This window comes from Phalaenopsis equestris, unplaced genomic scaffold (genome assembly GCF_001263595.1).
Source record: "Phalaenopsis equestris unplaced genomic scaffold, ASM126359v1 Scaffold232869, whole genome shotgun sequence".
Classification (NCBI taxonomy): Eukaryota; Viridiplantae; Streptophyta; class Magnoliopsida; order Asparagales; family Orchidaceae; genus Phalaenopsis; species Phalaenopsis equestris.
In genome coordinates this window covers 1-25,735 of record NW_018250829.1, presented here as the reverse complement: position 1 = coordinate 25,735, position 25,735 = coordinate 1, and the positions used below count along the sequence as shown (strand labels likewise).

Sequence of the window (25,735 nt, the reverse complement as noted above, 5' to 3'; positions counted from 1 at the left end):
CAGGACTCTTTTCTATACATTCATGAACTCTTTCAAAGTCCCAATCTTATTTCTTTTATAATTTTCCAGATTGTGCCTTGGTTTCTCTTTGAATTTATGTCTAGATTCAATGTATTTCCCAAGAGATGCATCCTTTCGTTATAATTTTCATCCATGGTGGTTATAACCACCTATTAAGTCAATGGGTGCCTCAAAATCCTCTTCAAAATTCACAGAAACCAAATTTACTCTTCCAATAACTATCATTGGAGCTTAAACGCGAGGCATCTGGCGCTTTGGCGCGGCCTTCTCTATTTAACCAGTGCGTAAGCGCCAGATTTGGCGCTTAGGCGCCAAAACTCTTTTGGCTTAGGCGCTAAGCGCCAGATTTGGCGCTTAGGCGCCAAAACTCTTTTGCACATTTTTCATTTTTTTGCTCCAAATTTGATCATTTTTCACTCCTTTAAGCATTTTTCACCCTTTTTACCTGTATCTGCAAGAAAAACACAAAAATATCTTCCATTAAAGCGCAATATCTCAAAAATAGATATAAAAATTTGTCTAAAAACACTATATATTTTAGGTGTATCAATATGCAAACCACAACTTTAGTTCATTTCCTACACTAAGCATTTTCAGAAGAAGTAAAAACAAAATAACATAATATTAATATAAACAACTGTAAAGAACAAGATCAAAACCTTACATATTTCATATCATACTTACAGACATAAAAGTAGAGAAGACTTTATTTAGCTGCACTGACAGACACACATAATTAGATTACAAGAAGAGAAGTGGAGAGAAGAAAAAGAAGAAGACTTGCTAATTTCACTCTGCCCTTCACCTTCAGCAAATGGAGCAAAAAATAAACTTGAAGAGCCACAGTCGTCATCATGGATGACAATAATTTGCTTCTTAAGTTTTCATGGTTGATGATTTTTTCAATAATTCTGTCGGTGGAGTAATAATGCTGGTACGAAAATATTGTTTTTCCAGCAAGTGGAGTATGATGTGGCAAATAATTCCACAATAATTGAGTTTATGGATCATTTTTGTGGTACGATTATATTACCTCTTGATGAGTTTCAGCATATGTGGCAATTAATGTTGTTATTGTTGAATAATAATTGAGCTGGAAAGATTCTTTTCCGAAACAATTATGTTGCCTATGCTTTAAAGTTGGTTGCTATTATTTTTGGCTTTGAGCTTCTCTCTTATCCCTTGTTGTGTATCTCTCTTCTGGCAATACATACATATATATATATATATATATATATATATTTATAATTTTTTGCAAAATAATTCTTTGACTATCTTATTGACAGCTACAACATTCTTGCTAAGAATGCAGACTCATTTCTTGTACATTACTTCATGAATTTTTCGTGTCGGTTGCTTGCAACGACTATATATGAATAAATGCTCAGAATAATGATAGACCCAGATGTTTGTAGGGTCTAACTTCTTAGCTTCAACCCAAATTTATTATAAATCATCAACCTTAGATCTTTGATATAATAATTCAATTGGTTTATATTTTAGAGTATAAGGCTCGTTATTTATTTCAATATGTATAAATGAACTCACTCCTTCCCTTATTGTGGGATAAGTTTCCTATAATTTAGTTGAAAGGTTCGAATTAGCAGGACGGCATCACATCAAACAAAACCTCTGAAACTCCCATCTTTTTCCTTTCACAGCTTACGAGTTGCAGCGTCTCTGATTCTCGCAAGCCAAAACAGAGTGAATGGGATAAACACCTCTCAATTTTTTTATGTATTTATGTATCTAACACCTAAATTTTAAATTTTACATACATACATATGATTTATATTTCATTACTTAAAATTAAAAATTGTGATTTCTTAAATTTTATATGAAAGTTTTGAGGGGTGTAAATATAAAAATCAAATTATAGATAATAAATACATAAATTTATATATCTTAAACCAAATAATTATTTATAAACATCTTAATAGCTATTTAGGATTAATTTATTTTTTTTCTAATTTTTTTAATTTTTAATTTTGAGGTTTAATTATTTATTTATATTTTAAATTAAAAACATATTTTATTGAGATAATTATTTAAAAAAATACTAAAAATAAATAACAAAATAAAAAAAAACTATATCAACTAAAACAAAACATGAATGATACCAACCGAACACTTAATTTTTAAGAGAATCTTTTACATATATATATTACTAATCTTTATTTAAATTTGCTCCTCTAACTCATGTCCATATCATATATTTTTAATAATATACGAGTTTTCATTCTTAATGTCCATACAACATAACATCAAAGCTATTGATTTAATCTAGAGGTTTTAATTTTAAATTTTAGAAGTCGATTAATTTTGAAATTTTTTGTCATTTGCTAGAACTAAACATGAACACTCTTTGAATGTGAAGCTTAGCATTGGTAGAACCACCACCCAGTACCAATGGTAAGCTATTAACGGTAATAAGCTCTCAGGGCCTGCCCGAGCCTTTTTTTACAATGCCAATAATCTATTATCACCAACACGACTCATGAAGACAATTCAACTCTTTCTGTCCATTTCTACCTAAAATCAAAATCTTTTTACTCGAATTAAATTTAAACTAAGCTTGCCATAAAAAACTAATGATTCAGACAAATATTAATAAATAAATAAAACTGCTAAATCCTATAGCCTGTAAGCTCAGGAGATGATCGAAACTGTTTATTGGCGCCCGCACTGAAACACTTCAAATATAAAAACAATGCAATTCCGCAAACTTTTACAATATAATCTCGTAGAAAAAATAAAATGACAGTAATACCTTAGAAAAATAACCCTGAAAAAGGCCATTGACGCACAATAAATTGTAATCAAAACCATAAAAAGTTAGAGAAATAAAGAAATTATGAATCGAAGTTTCCATTCTATGACTGGAAGTTGGATAAGTTCCAGGTTGTTCCTTCTGCAGTTGTTGAAGAAGAGAAGCCTGTTGTCCTACCAAGACCGGATCCTGCACCCATCGCTCTTCCCCTGTATGATGGTGGAGGTGGAGCCCTTTCCTTTTCATTGGATTCATCATTAAGTCCACCAACAACACCAATGTCTGCTAGATTCGCCTTCTTAGCTGCCACAAAATTCATTACATTGAGTGTTAAAACGTAAGATAAAATGTAAAACCACCAATAAGTAATAGTAAATTGCAAATTATACTTGTAAAATGCGAATTTTGTTGTAATTCGAACCACTATTATATTCTGTTTTACAATAAAAATGTTGCAAATTTCAATATTTAGATATTAGTCTTAACATTTATTTTATAATTTTCCTCTTGTTTTGAAATGGTTTTTCAATCTCACTTATTTAGCAATGCTATTTAAGCAGAAGTTAGGAAAAATAGGTGCAATTGAAGGTCAGATGCATACGCAGATACTGATTGTTAGGAAAAATGCATGAATTAAACAGAAGGTAAAATCAAGAGAAGCAACTCACATGCTGTTATATTCAGATCAATCAATCCGCGGCTCAAAGAATCAGCCCAAATCCCAGACTTCACTTGAAAAGGCTCCTTTTTAGGTGCAGGTTGTCTGGTGTTTGAAAAATCGCCTGAAGATTCCTTTGATGCCGTCGGAGCATTAGAAGTGAAAGAACCGAAGAGATCATCAGGTCCAGCAACAATGTTCACTGGAATTGCAGCAAAGGGATCAGCGGTGCTGCTATTTTTTGTGTTTGTACCGGGGAGTTTTGATTCAGAGGGAAAGATGGAATCTGATGCAGCAAATGGATCAAAAGAACTGATGGCTGTTGGGTTGGAAGACTTGGACTCTGGAAGCAAGCCTGAATTTGTTTCTGCAAACAACTTCGCATTTGAAGGAAACGTAGCAGGAATAGCATTCTGATTAGAAAAAAGATCGACATTTGCCTGCAATAATGCAGAAAAAAAAAATAACTTTACACAATTGTGAGCGATTACCACCAGAATTTATCCAAGATTCAGCATATAGATCAATACATGAGGCGATCTATTTGTAACCGATCTCTTGGGATAACACTTAAAAACCTAAAAGTGGAATTAGGCCTCCCATTGCTCTCCACCCTCGATCTTGCTAGCAGCTAAAGGTTATATAGAACCACCTTCAATTGTATGGGAATTTTAGGGGTTGAGGAAATCCTAACCACAAGGGTATGGCATTTGGAACAAATTCACTAGTATTACTTCATCAAACTCATAATTTCTCTCTCTATTGGTGATGGCAATCTACTTTAAATTTTCTTTTTTCAACCCTTTGGTTCGCCATAAGATCTTCCGGCAACCACTCTATTGCCTTCCTCAACCACACTAGCTACTATAATTACAAATAATGTTTTGATAGTGGCATTCCCAAATCTCCCTAATATTAACTACCACTAGTCAAGATTACTTCTGAAACTTCAAAAAATAATATGCATAAATTCCTATAAGAATACTCTCATAATTTCTACTTCTAGCCAAATTATCTTTTTACATACACTTATCTAATGTGTTCTAGGCTAACTGCATTTTGCATAACAAAGCTAAAATTCATTTTTCATTTTTTTTTTATTGGATGGCAATCAAAAGTTGGCCTCAAATTGTTGATAACTTGTTTGGTAGGCGAGTCAAGTGTTTCCACACCAACCATCTCTTCCGGTTGGATGATGAAAAATGTTTGAATCATTTCTCTTGAATTTCCTCACGGTTACATTTTTTCGGTGTGTTTTGCTCATGGGTCCATCTTTTTTATTTTGTAAGTGTTGGACTGCATTGCCCAATCTTAAGATTGATCTCCTCTAACAAATTCTATGTCCCTTTTCTATAGTTACCATTCCCTACAACATTTAACTTGAGAAAAACAAAAAGTTATACTACCATCATATGAAAAGCACCTCTACTATTTTCTAAGTTATGTGCATAATTAAAGCTTGAAAATGGAATGACATTCGATTATCTAGGACCACAAGTATTTTGGAAATATGGAATTACTTTTCGTTTGATGTAGAAGAATAGTTCATAGAGCTTTATTTTATCTTTCGAGTCTATTTTGATGTTCTCCATCAAACCATGATCATTTTCAGATGCTCAATTTTTTAGCCTCAACTAGATTTTCTTCAGCCTTACTTTGGCTCTACAAGCATTCCGAATGGTGTGTTTGCAAAATTCCTGAATAAATATTTTCCACTTGTTTGACTCCTAATTGTTTTCTTTAACAAATAGTGTTGGAGCCCATTCCAAGTCACTTTGGTTTTCTTTTTCATGCCAATTCTGACAATAATTTGTCATTTTATTATGTTTTAAAACTCAAAATTTTGTTGCGCTTAGGCAATCTCCTATTGAAGTCACCTGCACTCTCTCTATCTTCTTTTGGTTTCATCAATTTTCTTTTATACATAAAGCCTCAGCACTAAATCCCACTCCCTTCAAAACACGAAGAGGTAACAGTGAGGAAATATATAGCTTAACCTGCTTATTAGAGCTTGTTCCTTCTTGAGGTGCAGCTGACACAAAAGCTGCATCAGCAAACAAATCAACCTCGGATTTTTCAGTAGACTTTAACGTTGGTGAGTCTGTTGGCACAAATGTAGGAGCATCCAAAAGGTCGCCTAATAAGCTTTCTCCAAATAAATCCACTTGAGGTGAATTTATATTTGTTGATTCTGCAGAATTTTGAGGAAAAAGATCCATCAGAATTTAGTATGGTTGTTTCATGTTTCGAATTATATTAATTTCTGAATCAACAAAAAGAAATTATAATTGTGATATCATAAAGCTTCAGTAGCTGCACTTTGCAGAGCCATCCACAACAGCCAACCGTGTAACCGTGTGATGTACATGGACAAAGTGTAAACTAATAAATTCCAATCATTTCCCGAGTAAAACTGGAAACAGAAAATATTACAAGTTTCAGAATACCAACCAAATTTTGTAGAACCGCGTGGATTAAAATCGTCAAGCTCGTCATCATTACTCGCTATCTTGGTACTTCGGCTTGCAGATGATGCTAAACCAGGCTTAGGCAAGGGTTTCGCTGAAACATTTTGGTTTCTGTAAAGTATTCCATAAGCAGCATAATTAATTGAAAGTTGAAAAAAATAAAAATGAAAACAAAAATATCAAACGTTAGAATATATTATCAGCTAATAAGAATATCAATATCTAGGGTTTATATATGCATGCCTACAAACATACTTCTATATATCAAGGGCAGCAGAGATCAATATGATTATTTATGATAAAATAATTAGTGAATCTAGGATAATCAGATAAAATATATATTCCAGTAGCCATCTGCATTACAAATGTATAAAATGTAGTAAGAGAATGGTTAAAAGAAACAAAAAATTCATACATATATCATAGATCTCCAAAACAAATATAATAATTCAACTAAATAAATTATTAATATTTTTCAATAAAACTGAACAAAATTTTATATCATTCAACGAAAAAGTTCAACACAAAACTATAGCAAAGCATTTCGTGAAATAAAAAGCTAGTAACAAAATACATCAACAAAGTTAAAAGAAGAACATAATCGCAAGGGCACATTAAAAAAATGTAACGTGAAATCTGTGATGGAAAAGTATCTTCATCTCTTTCTCTACAAGCATCAAGAATTTGAAAGTTTTTATCCTCTATGCTAGAAATGCGAACAAAGGAGATCACAAAATTCACAATTGACAAGTGACACAAGGCTATTTAGGTTTTAGAGTTTCCTAATACAACCAGTAATGTGATATGCTCAAATAATGCAAGTCACATGATTTACATATCAAAAACTAATGATTCAAAAACTTGTTTTTAAATTGTAAACAATAAACATGAACAATTATTCCAAAATGATAATGTATGATCATATAAATCAAATGAAATTGACAAGAAAATTGAACTAATCAAATCAGATAGCAATTGTAATTTAATTGGCAACAAATAGATTTCCAATCATGTCAAACTCGAAAATAAAAAGCATTAGCAAGCTAATAAAAAATATGCAGGTAAAATTAGGTCAAAGGAAAGGATCCATAGTAAAAAAGCCACACACTAATACAAAGATATTACTTCTGCTAGAATTAGGTAGCCACACCCCTATTAGTACAAACAACGGTGTGTACAATTTACACATAGAAGATTGAGAACTAAAAGATAAAATTGTATTCAATCAAAGTTATCCATTACATGCCTCAAAGATCATATATTTACATTCCGCAACTTATAAAGAAAACAATCTTTTGTTATTTTTCTAAGAATAATACATACAGTAAAATCAAATCCAAGTGATGAAATTCCATAAAATTCAATAGTTAAGTGGTATAATAGTGCACACAAAAAAAATTCAATGGAATGAAATGAGTAGCAAAAAGTACAGCAGCATTTAAAATTAAGTAGAGAATAGGGAAAAGCACATGCCACACCAACCAGCCACAACAATCATACTATGAAGTCTACAAGAATCAACCATCAAATTGTTTTCTGAAGACTAGCTACAGAGATTTCTTAAAAGAAGCTCCAGGGACTTGAAAATGCCAACCACAAAACTAATTTGTTGTGGCCTTGTGGAGTTCATATCCATATCAAAATTAAACATGTGATAAAAAGATATGGATGGCATGTGCTTTCCATGTGCATTCCATGTGCATGGGCATCATCTTGAGCACATGAAATACTTAAAAAATAACATAAAAACAAATAATAAAGCTATTGTAATCAAGTTCCCAATTGCCGCTTTTGTTGAGTGTAAACAAGCAAATCCCCATCAAATCTACTCAACATTGACAGCTTCAACTCTGACGAATTTAATCACCAAGCAAACCAGGATGCATACCATATTTTGTGTTTCTTGCAAGATTATCACGAGTCATCGAAAATAAGCTGGACAAAAATCTAATAATTCCACAATGAGTATTGGCACAATCCCATCATACAAAATAACTTTAGACAAAACTATAAGGATTTACCACAAAAAATGTTGGACACTAATTTACAGATAGCAGAGTGAACGAAGAATTTAAGGAATTAGAAGTACGTTGCTGAAATAAAAAGGTCAAAGCAAATACAACAAAAGTTGGATTAATGATAAAATTTCATTAAATTTGTAAGTTATAGGTGTCAGTTCTAATGATTCTATGCAAGTTTCTACTCGGACAATCACTAGCATAATGATAAATTTTAATGAAACTTAAAAATATATTTTGGTAAAAATCATAAACATGGATGACAAGATGTAGGTGACTTTTCTTCATAGACCTTATTAATTAAAGTATTCCAATCCTTTGTGATACGCCTGTGGTGATTTATTTTTGATCCAAAATATGCAATAATAACCTTTAGATAAAAAAAAAAACTAAACATCTGCTCAAATCCAATACAAGCTTAAAAGCGTTATCAAGTAATGAATATGATTTGATGTCATCTCTTTCGATATCAAGCATCACATCAAACATCTCTGAAGCAACAACATTGTCGGTCATCTTTTCGATGGAAAAGTATTTTTATAGTTTTGAAAAGTAGATGATTTAATTTAACCTAAATAGTGTATTTTAATATGAAAATAGTGTATTTTAATTTTGAAAAATGAGACCGACTGGATCTCATTTGCCCAATAAATTTATATAATCGTGTCCGGTACCACAAATGATACATCTTCTAGAAAGATAAGTATACACAGCGGCGGTGGATCCAATCATACAAACTTATGAGGTTTGTGACAACCATTTGGTCTGCGAACCTTTTATATGTGACCGACAAATTTCTCTATTTAATACAAAGATTAAATAGGGTTTATTTTACCTGGGTTCTAAGTTTCCAATAAAGGCAAGTCTCTATAAATAATTACATCCCAAGTGACGGGAATCACTTGAGAAAACTCTCGATAATGATCAGTGGTTCTAGTCTTCAAGAATTCAAAGTTCAGGTTTTCAAGGAAGGACGTGGAAAAAACAAGTGGGAATGACTCAAGTAAGAACAATCCTTTCAGGAGTCCAAAGGAAGTAAAATGTAGGGAATGTCACAGATTCTGAGGGGAATCCTCGGTGACCTCCCAAACTATCCTACTGTGTGGCTGAGTTTTAGAGAAGATTTTACTTGAATGTTGAATCCTGTCAATTTTATTAGTTGAGACTTACACATGCATAGTAATTGGTTATGCAAATAGCCCGCAGAGGTAAGAGGTTTTACGTCGTTCTGGATGACCATCTCGGAATCTAAGGCGAGTTAGGACTTATACTGCTCAGTATGATTGTGCAGTAGCCCAAAAGAGGGAGAGTAATTACGTTGCGCTAGGCGAGCTACCTCGAAGTCCTATGGGTTGTTTAAACTAGGAAAGTTTAGTTGGTGTAGACTCATTCTGCTATTGTAGAATGGCGACCACCTCCACTTGTAGTTTGCTCCAAACTCCTTGTCGTGCTGCCCACGAAGTTTCTCCGAGTTCCTCGTCGCAGTAACAGTCCTAAAGTCTAAAGCTCAAACAGTTTTACCATGTGTGTTCTAATGTCTCAATTTGGTTGTCATTGGGGGGTTCAAGTTGATTAGAGCGACACCGGTTAAGATCCCACAGTTCCCTCATTCCGGTATCACTATTTTCTTTTGAACTTACTTAGTTTAAACAAGTTATGAAACTCATTTAAACCAGGGAGACCTCGTTAGCAACCGTGGGTTACCTCCTCCGAGGGACTCCCGTAAGTTCGAAAAAACATGTTATGTTTTTTTTTTTTGAAAATGTTGTTTAATTTAAAAAAAAGATTTTGTTTTGAAAGTGAGATTATATTCAGTACCTGCATAATGTGTTACAGTAAGAGTAATTGCAATAAAGAAACAACAACAAATAAAATGTACCTACGTACGTGGTGTATCTGCTGCTGCTGCTATTTTTGTTGCATGTTTAACTCACAAAACACAATATAATTTGCATAGAATTTAAATAAATTGTAGAGAAAAGAAGAAAATGGTAAATAGTTGAACAAGTTGTAGAAATAACAAGGAACTCAAAAGAGGTGATCCTAAGGCGTCCTACAACTATTGATTGCAACTAGCGAGCTAGTATGGTGATCCTACGATCTCCTACAGCTCTGAGAAGCAAATAGTAAGTGTGTATGGTGATCCTACGACTCCGAACAACAGCTAGAAATTTCGAATAGCGCCTATATGAGTTCCTATGAACCCAAACAACAATGGGCAGGACCTATGCGGCTTCCTACGAACCTGAACAGAGGTGGGCAGCAACTAGATGGCTTCCAAACAATGGTGGACAGCTACTAGGTGGCTTCCTGCGACACTGGGTAGCAAATAGAAGCATTGGACAGCAGTCCTACAACTTCCTACGGCGCTAGGCAGCGACTAGAAACATTGGACAGCACTCTATAGCATTCCTATGACACTGGGCAGCTACTAGAAGTATTGGACAGCGGTCCTACAGCTTCTTACGACACTGGGAAACTACTAGAAGTAGAAGTATTGGACAGCGGTCCTACAGCTTCTTACGACACTGGGCAGCTACTAAAGTATTGGACAGCGGTCCTACAGCTTCTCGCAGCAAAGAACAACACTTTTACAGTAACTAACGACAGCTATTAATCACCGAACAACACTTTCAAGCCCCCCCAAGCAGTTTTCAAACATCTCAACGCTACCTACATTTCTTCCAAAACAACATGTAAACCAACCCCAAGAAGATGCATTTAAACATTCCCCAAACAATGTGTAGTATGCAGCGAAAGAATTCATTTGTCACAGATGCACGTATTCGAGTTCCAAGTATGGGGCGTGTGTGTAAAAAAAAAATTAAAGTTTGGGTGTTAACATGTATGTCCTACTTCATGTTGTTTAAACTGAGATATATATATATATGCTGATAAAAGGCATGAATAAATTCGTAAGTTACAACCAGTCGATTACGACAATAAAATATCTGAGAAAATGTATGGTCGAAGCAAAGCACATGCGTCTGAATTGGAACAAAGACAAGTTTCTGTAACTTGATAAGCAGAGAAATTTAGTTGCATACCGTGAAGTCCAAGAAGCAGAAGATTCAGAAAAGCTACTCGTGCCGAAAGAGGAAGAGGGAAAAAGCCTACCTTTGCGAATGGGAGGAAGCATGCAGTTAGCTAGATAAAAAAAATGTGGGTTGGTCAGCTACCGATAGAAGATGTCGTCGAGGAAGATCGTGTGTTGAGAAGTAGAGAGCTCGCAAGGATTTCAGATGCAGAGAGGCGAGCGGGATCAGCCGCGAGTGTCGCGAGGGAGTGAGGCGCGATCTGGGCAAATAGTCGAGAGGGGAAGAGTCTCGAGCGGGCAAGCTGAAGGAATGAGGGGTTTCGGTCGCAGAGGAGGCGTTTGGTCAAGAGGCGAGCAGGAGCTTTGGCTAGGGGTGCGATCGAATCGCAGAAGAGGAGCGAGAAAGCGGAGGAGGGCGTTCGGTCTTCTGGTCGTGAGGGAGAGGCGCGACAGGAGCGGGAGAGACGAACAGGACTGTTCGGTCGAGCGAGGAAAAGACGAGCAGGTGAGGGGCTCGATGCGGAGGAAGGAGGGAGCTCGGTCGAGCGAGGAAAAGTGAGGAAAAGAAGAGCAGGTGAGGGGCACAGTGCGGAGGAAGATGAACAGGAGCTCCAGAGAGGCAGAGGAGGGAGTTCGATTGAGCACGAGTCTCCGTCGCAAAGAGGAGAAGCGAATGGGAGCTTCGATCTGGAGCTGCGATGAGTAACAAAGGAGAAGCGAGATCGAAAGAAGCAGGCGTCGAGCAGGGTCGAGCGGCTCTTTTGTCGCGCGCGAGAGGGAGGAGCAGGCGAGCGGGGTCGAACCGCTGCTCTGTCGCGCACGAGAGGGAGCAGGCGAGCGGGGTCGAGCGAAGCAGGTGTCGAATGAGGTTTCTGTCGAGCGGGAGAAGTCTTCAGTTGTGAGAGCAGGGAGGCGAGGGTCTCTGTCGAGCGAGATCGAGCAGAAGTAGGAGCAGGCGTTCGAGAAAGGCAGAGGAGAAAGATTAGCAGAGGAAGAAGGCAATCCTCTGGAAGCCATTGGCGGGGAAATAAATGACTTTCAAAAATAGGGGGAGATTAAATGGAAAACATTAGGACCTAGATAATTTTAATTAAGACAGAATTTAAATAATCCATTTGAATTTTGAAATTTGAATTTCAAATTCAGGTGAGTTGGTGCCTAGCCCGTGTTCAGCCCGTGTTCAGCCTAAATCAAACCCGAGTCGAACCTGGGTTGAGTTCGGGCCCGCGCACCGATAAAAATGCATCGATATCCGTGCTAGTAGCTCGCGCGTGAAACTATAGAGATATGGGTGTCCTTCTTAGCTAAAATCAACATTCCGGACGCGTCGCCGCAGTTCGCTTCGTCATCCGGGGTTGGGTCGTCCGAAAGAGTTTGCTGACGGACGAGTCAATTTAAGCCAAAATTATGCGGGGTGCGACGCGTGCGCAAAAATGCAGTGTTATCGAGCGTTAGGGTCGCAAAAGGGTTCCCTAGGGGCTGCTCCTATTAATGTAGGAACTCGACTCGAGTTTCATGTGTCGATCCTAATCAACTCAACAGAATGCCAAGGATTTGGGACCGCCCATGCGAAAGTCGAAGGAGTGACGAGGTGGCTCGAATTTTCTAAATGGTGTGGGTTTCGTACTAGTCCTTTAAGAGAGTCGAACAGGGGAAACCTAAAGCTAGACCCTAGGCTCTAAGGAGAGACAAAAAAGACCTCATCCAGAAATGAGGTCAACACAACAATTCCTTAAATTTATTCAAGCATTCAAGATTTCAATCATGCAGTCGACCCCACTTAGAGGGATAAAAGCTAGTTGTTGTTGTATTCAAGATTTCAATCACAATTTTAATCAATTCTTTAAGAAGATTAAACTCATTAAGCAAATGAATGCAATAAGACAGTCGAGCATATTTCTTGTGAAAGCTTTTCATTTCTGTGTATGTGATAGTAGGTTCCTTTCTAACCTTTCCCTCTGCTTCTCCATAACTCATCGAATTAAAAATCTTCATTTAGATAGATGTTAGATTTAGTTTTATTAACATAAGTAGACATTAATTTTAACTATTTTTTTTCTTATGTCATCATCCACATAAAAAAATTGATGTCTGTAATCTCCATAAACCTATTAACAAATACAATATAAATTCTAGAATGAATATTTTCCTATCCCGTACCAATACTAACATTTAGTTGAATTAGTTCATCCTGATTGGAATCAACTTGAAGTCTCATTTTGATTGGTTTCCAAATATTCAATCCCTGCTTTAACAAAATTAAAGTCATCACACTTGATTTTGTTTATTTAATAATTCCATTAATTGATTTTGCAAGGTGGTCAAAATTCCACCCCTTTAATGATTCTAACAGTTCCCATGGTACTAAGTCCAACTTCTGTGTGACGTGCTAGCACAACATAAGGATTTCACATCAAACTGGGTGCATAAGAAAGTAGGATTTTTACTGCAACTAAAACGATACAAAAAATATAGAACACATATCAGACATAAGGATTCAAAAGCCACTAATTGCATAGGAATTTAAGTTCTTTATGTGCCAATTCAAAAATATAACAGAGAATTCTAACGCATAAATTGAAAATGCAAATGTATAGAATATGATTGAAATAATGAATAAAAAACTCATATAAAGCCAGCAATAAAATACAAGAAAGCAAGGAAAAAAAAAGAGATTGCTGAAGTGAGGAAAATTAGGGATTAGTGCTGACACAAGTAGATAACTTTGATAGGAACTTGATCATCGAACCTGTACCGCACTTGAAGGAATTTCACATCCAACAATTACAAATTGCAACAGAAAATCTATAATGAATAAGAAAACAAAATAAATTAAATGTTGAAAGTATTTATTCATACTATATAATATTCTTAGTTGGTTATCCTTGTATTAGACCACTTCAAGTCTCAATGTATGTTTATCTTCCCCAACCCCCAACAAAAAAAAATGAATATGAAGATCACAATACTACTACAAGAATAAACGCCACAACATCACAAAAACATAAATAGCATAAACATCCCCAGAATAAGATGGTTCACTACGACAAAAAGAATCTTGATTCAACAACAATATAGGATAAAATCGCCAGTAGTAACATAACAAGGTCCATCAAACACAAGTCCAATGACCCAACAGAACCAATTGAGTTGTTGAGGTATAGAAATAAAACAACACAACTGAATATAACAGCAAAACCAAAAAAGTCCAAAAGTATAAAATCAAAGAGCAATTAATTCATATCACTGAACAAAAAAACAGCATACAACAATAAAATCATAAAATGTTTTATCCAATCATTTGAACCAAACCAACCAGAGGTTACATAGATCAGAGACATCAGAAATAAAGAAAAGCATCATCAAAAAAATATCCAACTAAGACTAAATAAAAGAATATAATTACCAAATAATGATGCTACTAAAATAAATTTCATATCAGTTTCATAATGGACATTTCCACTAAGTGTGAATGCACATATCTCCATCAGCAAGAGCACATGCTAAGTAATGCTTGTGAAAAACCAACACACAACCAAGCACAAATCAAAATATATAAAGATATGTGTGTGTGTGTGTGTGTGTGTGTGTGTGTGTGTGCCGCGTACCTCGGCCTGTTAGTTGACATCCTCAGTGTAAGACCCCTCAGGCCGATGGTTCGAATCCCCTCTAGCTCAGTTGGCCTTAACGAGGTGGTACTTGAATTAATAGGCACAGTAGGAGTGGTACTTGAATTAATAGGTACTCATACATATGTACATATATACATACATATGTACATACATCTATATGTACATACATATGTACATACATCTATATGTACATACATATGTACATACATCTATATACATACATCTATATACATACATCTATATGTACATATATACATACATCTATATGTACATATATATACATACATCTATATGTACATATATACATACATCTATATGTACATATATACATACATCTCTATGTACATATATACATACATCTCTATGTACATATATACATACATCTCTATGTACATATATACATACATCTCTATGTACATATATACATACATCTCTATGTATATATATACATATATATATATATATATATATAGAAGGGGGTGGGTCATGTTACTATTTGAACCTTATTAAGAATCAGTAATACCATTTTCTTTTTATCCCTTTTCCTCCTAGAATTTAGCCCTTTCCTAATCCAAATAGGAGACACAATAAACATCAAAATCAAATGAATACAAGACTATGCTCTCTGTAAAATAGGAAGTCACATGTTTATCATATGAAACCAAGAATATGATCTATATTAAGTAATAAATCCCATGATTTTCTTTTACAAAACATATTCAAAATTGCTTAGTAGTATTATTTCAATTCAAATGTGGATTTTTATGTACTTAAATTCCGGACCACTCTTTAAGACAACTTAGTGAAAAAGAAAAAGAATGTTCGAAGAGAATTATAAAGAATTAGAATGAAAAGGAAGCATGACTGATATCGGTTATAATTGAAATATGGCTTGAATTCAACTAGGACAAAAATGTGCTCAACAAGTGTCTGAAATATGTATGTTTTTTAATAAATAAATTGCTAAATAAATTGCTAGCACGGTATTGTCTCAAGAAATGCTCAATGCTTCACAACTTCCATTCTATGCCACTTATATCAATTGATTGAGTGTTTGTTTATTCAATTATAAACTATTTCATTGCGATGTGAAATTTTAATAAAGAAATTCTGAAATTTAAGGAATTAAGAAAGATATATGATCACTATTGTTAACAAAATTTTCTGGTAAAATCCTAATAACTAAGAGAACATCAGAAATGGGAAAAATACACATTTCAATAAAAGTTAAAATTAATTTAAAAAAATTAAAATTTTATAGCTAAAAGGGAATTTAGTATGTGAATCATGTTAATAAACTATAGGAGTAAATGATGTAATGAAAGGCCACAAAAATGTCTTAAAGGAGAAAATTTGAAAATTGAGGCACAAAGGTAAAGCAATTACGCTTATGAAGTGAAAGCAGTAAGAAATATTATATATGAAAGAAATTTTATATATGAATCTTACATAGAACTTCAAAACGTAAATGACAGACCCATAGGATTTTAGGATGAATTTAAGGATGAATTTAAGGGAAATATGGAAAAAAAAAGTGAGTCTGATATGTTAAATTTCTTAAACATATAAATGATGGTTTACAAGTCTAATCCCAGGATAGTTATATCAAGGATTAATATTAACTTTGAAAATTTTTATAGCAAGCAACAAATGCTCTTATAGTAGATATCCAAATGAGATTGCTTAAAGCATTCTTTGCTAAAGATATAGTCATAATATATAGAGATATTTTCAAATTAGTGAAAAGCCTAAGCAATAATTAAAATTTCTATATGATAAAGATCAAAGATTAGTAGAAAACTAATTAAGGGCATGACACGTAACTATAGTGAGTAAGAAACTAATATGATAGGTTGAGATGGAGGATGAACAAACATACAAGTCTAATAGTTTCAAATATCCTATATCCATCGAACAAAAATTATGGATATAATTACTAACTATTAAGGAATTATTAAAAAAGTAAACTGAGTGAAGAAGTGCCTTTAACATGATATGAGATTAGAGAATATCATCCAGAATTTTAAAAATTAAAAATTAATAATCAAACACATTATCAATAAAATAAATTTTAAGTAAATAACATATTAAATGTAAAATTAATCCTCATGCTATAAAATATCATATAGGTGTGATATATTTAGAACTTTGATATCTTTCAGGCCAATTATTAAAACATAAAACCTATAAAGTGCAAGCAATGCAATTGAAAAGTAGAAATATATTTAGGATATTGAGTGATACGAGAGCATAGTTAATATAAAAACTTATGAGAATTTACATTTGAAACTAAGAAATAAAATACCATGTTCTATGCACCCCTATTATGTAAGAAGATTGTAAATTGACTATTATAGAAATCTTTCAGATTAAAATCAACCAAAAATATGTTTTAAAATTGTAGCAGTAAAAAATAGAATTTTGATAATAAAATAAAAAAATACTAAAAGTGTGAGAATAAAAAGGTTTAGAACTACATAGCAAGCCATCATGGCTAAATAGCAAGCCTCTAGCTAGTTACATGACTTAAATCTCTTAGACGACACAGCAAGCCATCATGGCTAAACAATCTAGGGATGTCGTTCAATGCTGTCCCCATGCACAAAGGAGTTTTAGCGAGCTCCATACCTTATAGGTTTTGTCGCCCCCTAGTTCAAAGTAATCAACAGATTAAAGAACCCCATACAACACTTGGCTTAGTTCCAGGCCAGTTGTAACAATTTTTGGAGACGTGACTCACTCTTTTGATAGTTCATCAATTGTGTCTTTCGAGTAGCATTCAAATGGCCTAATAGATTTGTCAATTGGCTTATTATGTTCTTTCTTTGAGCTCAAAGACCACTTCATCAAGTGTTTTGCAGGGGCTCATCAAAATACTATTGTGGGAAATCTAGTAGTCCAATGCTACAACAGGGGTGAATCCTTGGTCAACTACATCATTTGCAACTCATGCAAGGGATGTTAGCAATAATTTTGGAGTTACGTGATATGGATATTCTTTTCAAGAATAGTGATGGGCCCAATTGCTCTATATTATAAGGGTGTTAAAATTAAAACCATTCAAATGCTCATCAATAATGCCTTCATTCTTTAAGATAGAATCATCTATAACACCAGTCCTAAAGTGGAAGACAGTTCACATAGATCGTGGAAGATATATCCTTTTGAAATAATTCGGCCCGACTTACGGGTTACATAGTTTTCATCCCTCTTTATAAGGGGATGAAGCCAACATATATCCATGCACAAACCAGTTACTCGGAAGGTAAGACAGAAAAGACTTCAAAGGGAAAGATTATAGAGGCTTACCCTTCATATTGACAAGGTGCAAAAAAAGAAAAATAATATGATGTAGAGTGGTGTGATCGAGCACCTTGGGAGCAAGCAACCAAAGAATGATATAATAGAAGCCAACGTATATCCATGCACAACCCCGTTACTCGGAAGGTAAGATAGAAAGGACCTCAAAGAGAAAGATTATAGAGACTTACCCTTCATAATGACACGGTGCAAAAAAAGAAAAATAATATGATGTACCTTCCAAGTAACGGGGTTGTGCATGGCCCTCGATATCGTGCATACAGTCATTGTCTTGGACAAAATACTATTGATTATTTTGCCTTCGAGCTTGGTTCAAAAGCTCCACAGTAAATAAAAGCTGACTACTTAAGGATTGCCTCAAGCACGCTAGAAGGCAGTCTACATAGTCTTATAATCTCATACATCCACTAGTGTTTGCCCATTTCCTGGTTCTAATTAAAAGTGACAGCACTCCGTCTCCCAAAACACAAGAAGGGGGACAAAGGGACAATCCAAGGGTCCCATGATTCAAGAAAAAGGCGGGTTAGGATAAGAGAAGACTTTTTACCCCGTGTAAGAGTAATGATCCATTTTTTTTCATCTCTTATTAAAGGAAAAATAAATGTAAACTCTAGTGCAAAGAGTAGATCCCTCCCACCACCTACTCAAGGGACAACTTATTTGAAGGAGTTTGTATTACATTTAAATGCAATGACTTCCAATTGCAATTCTTTTAAAATTTCTAAAGCAAATAGCCAATGAACAAAACCAAACTTGCTTATAGCCTAATAATCAGTTTTGTACAATCACATATGTTCTTTAAGTAACTAACAAACTCATATGACTTTAAGTAACTAACAAACTCATATGAATAAATTAACTATAAAATAATGATTAATGGGAACAACCAATATAGGAGGTAAACATTTGATAGATGTCAATAATGAATGATACACTATGACACAAGAGCTTTCTACAGCAATAGCGCATGACGTATGATGTAGCTCATGCTTTTTTATTAGAAAAGCACAAATGCACGTGCAAATGGTGAATATACAAATAATTAATGACATAAGAGATATAATATTAAAATGAAGTTAAAAAGAGCTAAATTTTGTTATAATTTTCTAATTTGTATTCCTAGATCAAAATGATGGTCAAAAGAAGGCACATAAATAAATAAAATCTAATAAATTTGAGGAACGTCCCATCTATTATAATTTTCAAGAGTGAACATTACTGTTTGCATGTGAATGCCTACATTGAAAGGTTGAGGCTATTTCAATTCAGTGTCAAGTTGTATAGGGAGAATTATTGAGAAAAATTAAATTCCCAAGCAACTTAACATACTTGCTAAATGTAACAAGTTAGGAATCCACAATCCACAATCCACAAATGAATAACACAATAATAATACTATAGAATGAAACAAATTTTGGTACAAATTGCACCTGGCACTATGCAACACACCCTTCTTCATTATGCTGCCATCCTTTTCTTTTGAAAAGCCTTCCTTTGACTTAGTGAGTCCATCACTAGCTCCATGATTTTGCTTGCCATCTCTAAAGCTATCTCTGAATGACTCATCCTCCCTAGTACCACTTGAGGTCCCATAATGCTCACTCTGGCGAAAGCTACTCCCACTATATGAGGTTGAACTTGACTTGTAAGTAATTCCTGTTGATGATAGCCCAAAATACCTGAATGCAGTATTGCACACAATGACATGTTACAGGTCATGTTTTCAAAACAGTCAATGCTAGAAACAACTCCGGAATATCCACTAGCTCACTTATCCCGTGTCGCATCAGCTTTATTTCTAACGGCTTGAATTTTTTCCTTATCTCCAAGAAGGGCTAAAATGGTTTCAACTTTCTTTCTCACATTGATCCCAACATCCTTCCCATTAGGCTCAACAAACTCAAAATCTGAGAGTGACTTCATGAAATATAAAACACATAAGAATGAGAAGTTCAGAAAGAAGCATCAAACTCAAAATAAAATCCAAAATACTACTCCATAGATGAGTTTGAGTTCATACAGAAATTTGATGACTTTGCTCCAGAATGTTATCAATTGCCCGTTCAGACCCATTTGCTATCAAATACTCAATAACAGACAAAGCCTAAGATAAAATTAAATAAATCAATATTTCAAGTAAATAATTATTGAATAACTGGTAATTGCCTGTGATTAGTAGATGTGTTTCATGTGGAGAAAATAATTATGAGATAAGCGCCTACAAACAGCAATACCTTATAAATATGACGCCAATTTGCAGTCTTATCTCCTACTCTTGTCCAAAGTACATTCATAATCATCTGGCATTCAGTGCTGATAAGGGCAAAATAAGTTATCCTACATTGAAGAAAAATTGTTCTTTGCCGATGAAAACATAAATAAATTGAATCCAGAAGTTACAATTTTTTTGTGGCCTGTGCGAGCTCAGACAAAGTAGAACCGTGAGGACCCCAAGGTTCATCATTTGTTGCATCAAGGACCTGAATTTTAAGATGTCAAACTACCAAGAAAAGGTCACTCAATGTAGTCATTGAAAGTAGAAGTTATTCGTTAACTTTATATGACACATTAAAACTCACTTGCCACCCAAATAAGCCCTCTAAGCAAACAAACCATGATAGATGAGAAGGTTTTACCAATGTCAAAAGACTGGAATATCCAAAAATGCATGGAAGAATATGATGCAAGAATCAGTTAAAATGAAGAAAAAAGTATATAGCCCATCAATAAAAACTAGCTCAACATTGTCTTTTAGAGCAAACAAAATATGCTTCTTGGCAAATGTTAGATTAAAAGAGCTTTAGGGGGTGTTTAGCTACAGGAAGGATTTAAGTTAGTAGGATTTAGTAAATCCACCCACTTGCTAGCTCTATTAAATCCAAATTTAACATGAATCGAAGACAAAGTTCGAACCTTAAATCCGAAAGTTCATAAATCTATAGAACTTGTGCTTTTTTATGTTTGGATGGATTTAGTATATCCGATAGATAAATCCTATCAGTTTTTGCAAGGATATGGTAACTCATCAAGTACAAGGAAATTTAATCTCTCAATTAAATTGGTTCACTAACAGATAAATAAAAGTATAAGTGATCTATTTTGCCATATCAAATTTGGCAAGTTTGCAAAAAAAAAATGATCTGAGAAGTAAAGTAGTTTTAAACTTGACGAACTTCAATTTCAAACCAAACATGACAAGTAACTTTGCATGCAAATATTATACCTTGCACCAAAATTCCAACAAAACAGACAGCCATCTACTAACAATCAAGCAAATCTTCAAATTCAGTTTGCAAAAAGTAAGCATTGTGGATGATTTAGGGTGTAAATTAAAATCCTAAAGCAAACATCATTCAACATGGAAATCCAGCATATGACTGAACAAATGAGATTCTGTAAGAGGATTCAAAATCCCATTCAAGAGCCAGGCAGAATAATTACCATATAATTTCACCTAAAAAATGCAAGATGGAACCTCTTCAAGAAACCTTGACTCTAGTATGTACCGTTTTTTTTTTTTTTTTTTTTTCTGATCTTCGAAAAAGATCATAAATAAAAAAAGACACTGGCTCCATCAGTTGCCAAATGTTACCCTCATGGCCTCCTCAACAGAAGTAATACATTTGTATAATCAATATTGCCCATCCAATTTCCAACACTCCAACCCGAGTTAACCATACCACAACATTAGGCCGCCACAGCTCGGATCTATACCAGCAGTCTTAAATTTTCTTGAATTTTCTCCCTCAAGAAGAAGATTTCACACAGATAAACGGATCTACAAAAGCTGCCAAAAATACATGCTGCTTTATACACCAGCAAACGAATAGCAAGTCAATATCTAACCTTTTGTTCAATCTCCGGAACCTTGAGTACTTTCAAATTAACCTCTCTCTTTCTGCAAAGAGAAAGAAGAAGAGTCAAAAAGAATAAAAAACACAGCCTTTCACAGATCCAGATTCACTAGTCAAGCTGATCAAATCAAATTCAAGATTCAAAACTTACATCTCACGCACAGTCTGATCCAGAACCTTCATGAAATCCATCTCTAGTTATATCCTGAGGAGAAATTGACTGAAAGCCTAAAATGGAAGAAGAGAAGCTAAACAATGAATCGCAGCTTTGATCCGATGAACTTCTAAGAACTCCGCCTCCCAGATCAGAGAAAAAAAGGAGGTAAGACGCCGAGACCAGCAGCTCGATGGTGAATTGGCTATAGCTTTCGCGAACGATTGCGGAGGCTAGATGGATTGGCTGATATCGTCTTTTTTTTAAGTTATTATATTTGGAAATACATCAAATTTTACGTTTTCATTTTTTTATTTTTATTATGAACTAGAAACTAAGGAATCAGATAATAAATAACCAATTGAGTATTATTAAGCAGATGCCCATCAAAAAACTTCATAATAATGATTTTTTAAAAAAGAAGAATTATTTCTAAAATCTTAATATGTGACTATGTCATCTCTAAAGCATAAAAATGTTTACATATGTAAGTTTCTCCCATATTTTTTTAGAATAGAAAAATAAACTTTTATTTTTTTAATTTACAAAGCAACAAATAGTCCTCAGCCAACTTTTTACCAAGCTATGATTGAGTCGAGTTTATGATAGTTCGGACTTGACTTGCTATAATTAAAAGTTGGACATATTCGACTTTAGCTTGTGTTGAGCTTTTATTCATTGTTCAAGCTTGACTTGTTTAAATTTTTCAATATTTGAGCTTGATTTATTTATGATAAATGAACAGCATTTAAACTATCTAAAAATTTAAACGAGAATCTAGATTTTCATACAAAAAAATCAATAAATAAATTTACAAATTTAATCACAGTATTTCATATATTGATTATAAACTCTAAACCTAGTTGTATCTTTCTCCTCCATTTTACTCTAAATCTCTCACTTAAAGGTTGTTTGGTAGAATGATTTGTAGAACATTTAAGCATGATTTAACCTAAATCCTACAAAACAACTAAATATAAAAGCTTTGAAACCTACAAAAACTTAATATCAAATATTTATATACCATATATGATATGAGTAATCAGTTATCCACAAACGAGCTAATATTCTAGTTAATAAAATTTTATTTAAATAATATATCATACATGATACTAGCTATATTCAAGTTTAATATCGTGTATTTGACAAACTATCTATTGAGCAACAAACAAGTTTGTATGTGAACATAAACGAACAAGTTCGACTATATTCATTTTTAGTTCACTTAAGCTTCGTTGTTCAAGCTTGTTTCTTTACTAATTTAAACGAACATGATCAAATCTTAATTGAGTTGAATTTGAGTTGTTCATCAAGAGCATTGGTTCATTTACAGCCCTACTCCTTACCTTCTGTGTATTTATATAAAATATATTGTAGAAATAATTTACTTAGAATTATTTAATAATTTTAAGTTTGAATTTGTGAATTTTAATATCTTTAAATTAAAATATTTTATTAAATTATATTCTAGAATTATAATTTTGTTTAGTATTTTTATGTGAAAATAAATTTATGTTTATATCTAAATTTGCTTTTAAATTTACATTTAAATTTGTTTCTTATAAAATTATTACTTTTTGTTGTATTGCCAAAAGCGTCAGGGTGGGCCCAAGGCACAAAGTCTAGTTCATTAGGATAATATAATAAATTGGTGATCGAATAACCTAACTAAAAGATTTGAGCAGGTTAATTTGCCTTTGAAGTTTAGTAAGAGGAAATTATTAGGGCGATTCAGTTAACTGATTTTGAGAAAACATGCCCTGTCGTATGAGCATGGCGAATTCAATACCATATTATCCTAACCTGATTGAGTGAACCTGTCAACTCGCCATAGCCCCAACTAGACTAACATAAGTGTTACTGAGGATCACTATCAAAACTATTGTAAGAAGAGATGCATTCTTAGAAGAATTGATAAATAAGGAAATGTGTTATCAAATGAATATTTTAATGCTAGCTCTAAAAGGAGATAATAAACATAAATGAAAAACATATCTTTTACGATCAACTATTAATAATAGCATTTTTTTAACATTGTAACCTATTAAACGAGTCACTTAAAAATAAGCAAAATCATTGCATGAAGGAGCTCAGTCTCTGAACATTAGAAAATACTAATTTCTATAGATTTTTCTTCTCTGTTCTTGGTGCTCCGATTCTTTCATTCTAACTTTTTTCCTTAGGTATGCTAGTCTATGGTTAAATCATGATCTAATCTTCTAAAAAGTGTTGTGAGCAAAAAACATGTTACAAATAACAATAGAATTTACCTAAGGGGCAAAGTCAATAGACAAAGCCATCTCTAATAAAGTAGAGTGACTAAAGAATTTTTTATATAGTAGATTAATGAGTTCAAAAAACAAAAACATGTTACAAATAACAATAGAATTTACCTAAGGGGCATAATCAATAGACAAAGTAATCTCTAACAATATGGAGTGACTAAAGAATTTTTACTATAATAGATTAATAAGTTTAAAAAACAAATGATGATACTGATGAGGGAGACAGTAGAGCAAGTCTTAAGAAGAAGATCGAGGGTGCAAGGATACTTAGTGTCCCAAGAATTAGCAATTTGATGAAGAAGAGTATTTATTACATAAACTAGAAGATGTCTATCATCTTTGTAAATAATGAAAGATGAAACATTTCTCCCGATAATGCATGCTTCTTCTCTTCAGGCCACAGAAGAGAAAGGAGGCAATTAGAGCCTCAGAGAATGTTAATTGGAGAATGCCTTCTCCATGAAGATCGCAAAAAAGAGGCTTAGAGATGCTCATAATTACATCCTTGGAATCATGCAGAGGCTCGTATTTTCTAGTTGACCATATGCCATGCTCAAAATAAATGATGTCATTAAGTGTTGTTTATTATTTTTGACCCTCAGAGAGTTGACACTCTTGTTGTTCAACAACTTAATAATATGAGCCATTACCCCTTATGCAGACTTCAAGCACACATTCATCGTTCAATTGTCAGTGCATAAAAACCATGAGAGAATTCACAAAACTTACAAAAAAAAATTGTTTAGAGTCGATAGAAGGATACAAGCATTTATTACTCACTTAAAAATGCTAGAAATAAGAGAACTTAAGCCTATTGTAGTGAATGGAGTACTTAGTCAAGGATTAAGAGATAGACCTATTTGTTATACACTCAGTTTCCAACACTCAAGAACCATGGTCAAATTGTTGGAGCTAGCTAATGGTCTTATCATCGAAGAATATAACTCTTTATTTGCTACATCTGGGATGTGGCACCAACTACAACTTCCATTGAAAAGGAGATTTAACGTGATTGACCAAAGGGAAGGAAACCATGACACAAATCCTCAAAAGATTTTAAGCTCTTAAATGTGTTAATCTCACACTTTTCAAGAATCTTGAGTGCCAAACTTGTCCTACAAAAGGTGAGTTCAATATGAGGAGAGGCGAGTTAATTATGATGCATAGTAGAGATCACCTCTTCCCATGCACCAATTGTTAATTTTTAATATCTTTAAGGTTTCAATGGTTGAAGTTGTCGAAGGCATTCAAAATAAACTTTTAGAAGCCAACACATACAAGGCTAGAGTTCACTTATGAATGTTAGAGGTCATATGCATGACCAAGAAAGATATTTTTGTATCATCATGACCACGATCATAATACTAAGGAGTAAAAACATCTAAGAAGCCTAATTGAATAATTGATTAAGGTAAAAAAGTTGAAAGAATTTGTTGCACTAGAAGAGAACACTCAAAGGTATGGGAAGGCATTAGTAGAGTGCTGACATGGAGATTTGTATATGCAAATATTTATGA

General features: G+C 33.8%; 1 protein-coding gene across 1 annotated transcript; it reads right to left on the bottom strand.

Annotated features, from left to right (window-relative positions):
* Window positions 1-2,678: 2,678 nt before the first annotated feature.
* On the bottom strand, window positions 2,679-22,164 carry LOC110038447 (clathrin interactor EPSIN 1). Its single transcript, XM_020743293.1, has 11 exons — window positions 21,931-22,164; window positions 21,772-21,823; window positions 20,326-20,405; window positions 20,160-20,238; window positions 19,946-20,029; window positions 19,697-19,842; window positions 19,356-19,604; window positions 5,901-6,028; window positions 5,447-5,640; window positions 3,460-3,889; window positions 2,679-3,094 (listed from the first exon to the last, which is right to left on the bottom strand). Exons 1-11 carry the CDS (start codon window positions 21,969-21,971, stop codon window positions 2,895-2,897), a joined length of 1,683 nt encoding a protein of 560 aa, XP_020598952.1. The 5' UTR covers window positions 21,972-22,164; the 3' UTR covers window positions 2,679-2,894.
* Window positions 22,165-25,735: the final 3,571 nt, after the last annotated feature.

Coding starts and splice junctions, on each gene's coding strand:
- LOC110038447 (XM_020743293.1), bottom strand. CDS start 21,971: ATGGATTTCATGAAGGTTCTGGATCAGACTGTGCGTGAGAT. Junction 21,824..21,930: donor GATCAGACTGTGCGTGAGAT/GTAAGTTTTGAA, acceptor TTCTCTTTGCAG/AAAGAGAGAGGTTAATTTGA. Junction 19,605..19,696: donor GCTGATGCGACACGGGATAA/GTGAGCTAGTGG, acceptor TACTGCATTCAG/GTATTTTGGGCTATCATCAA.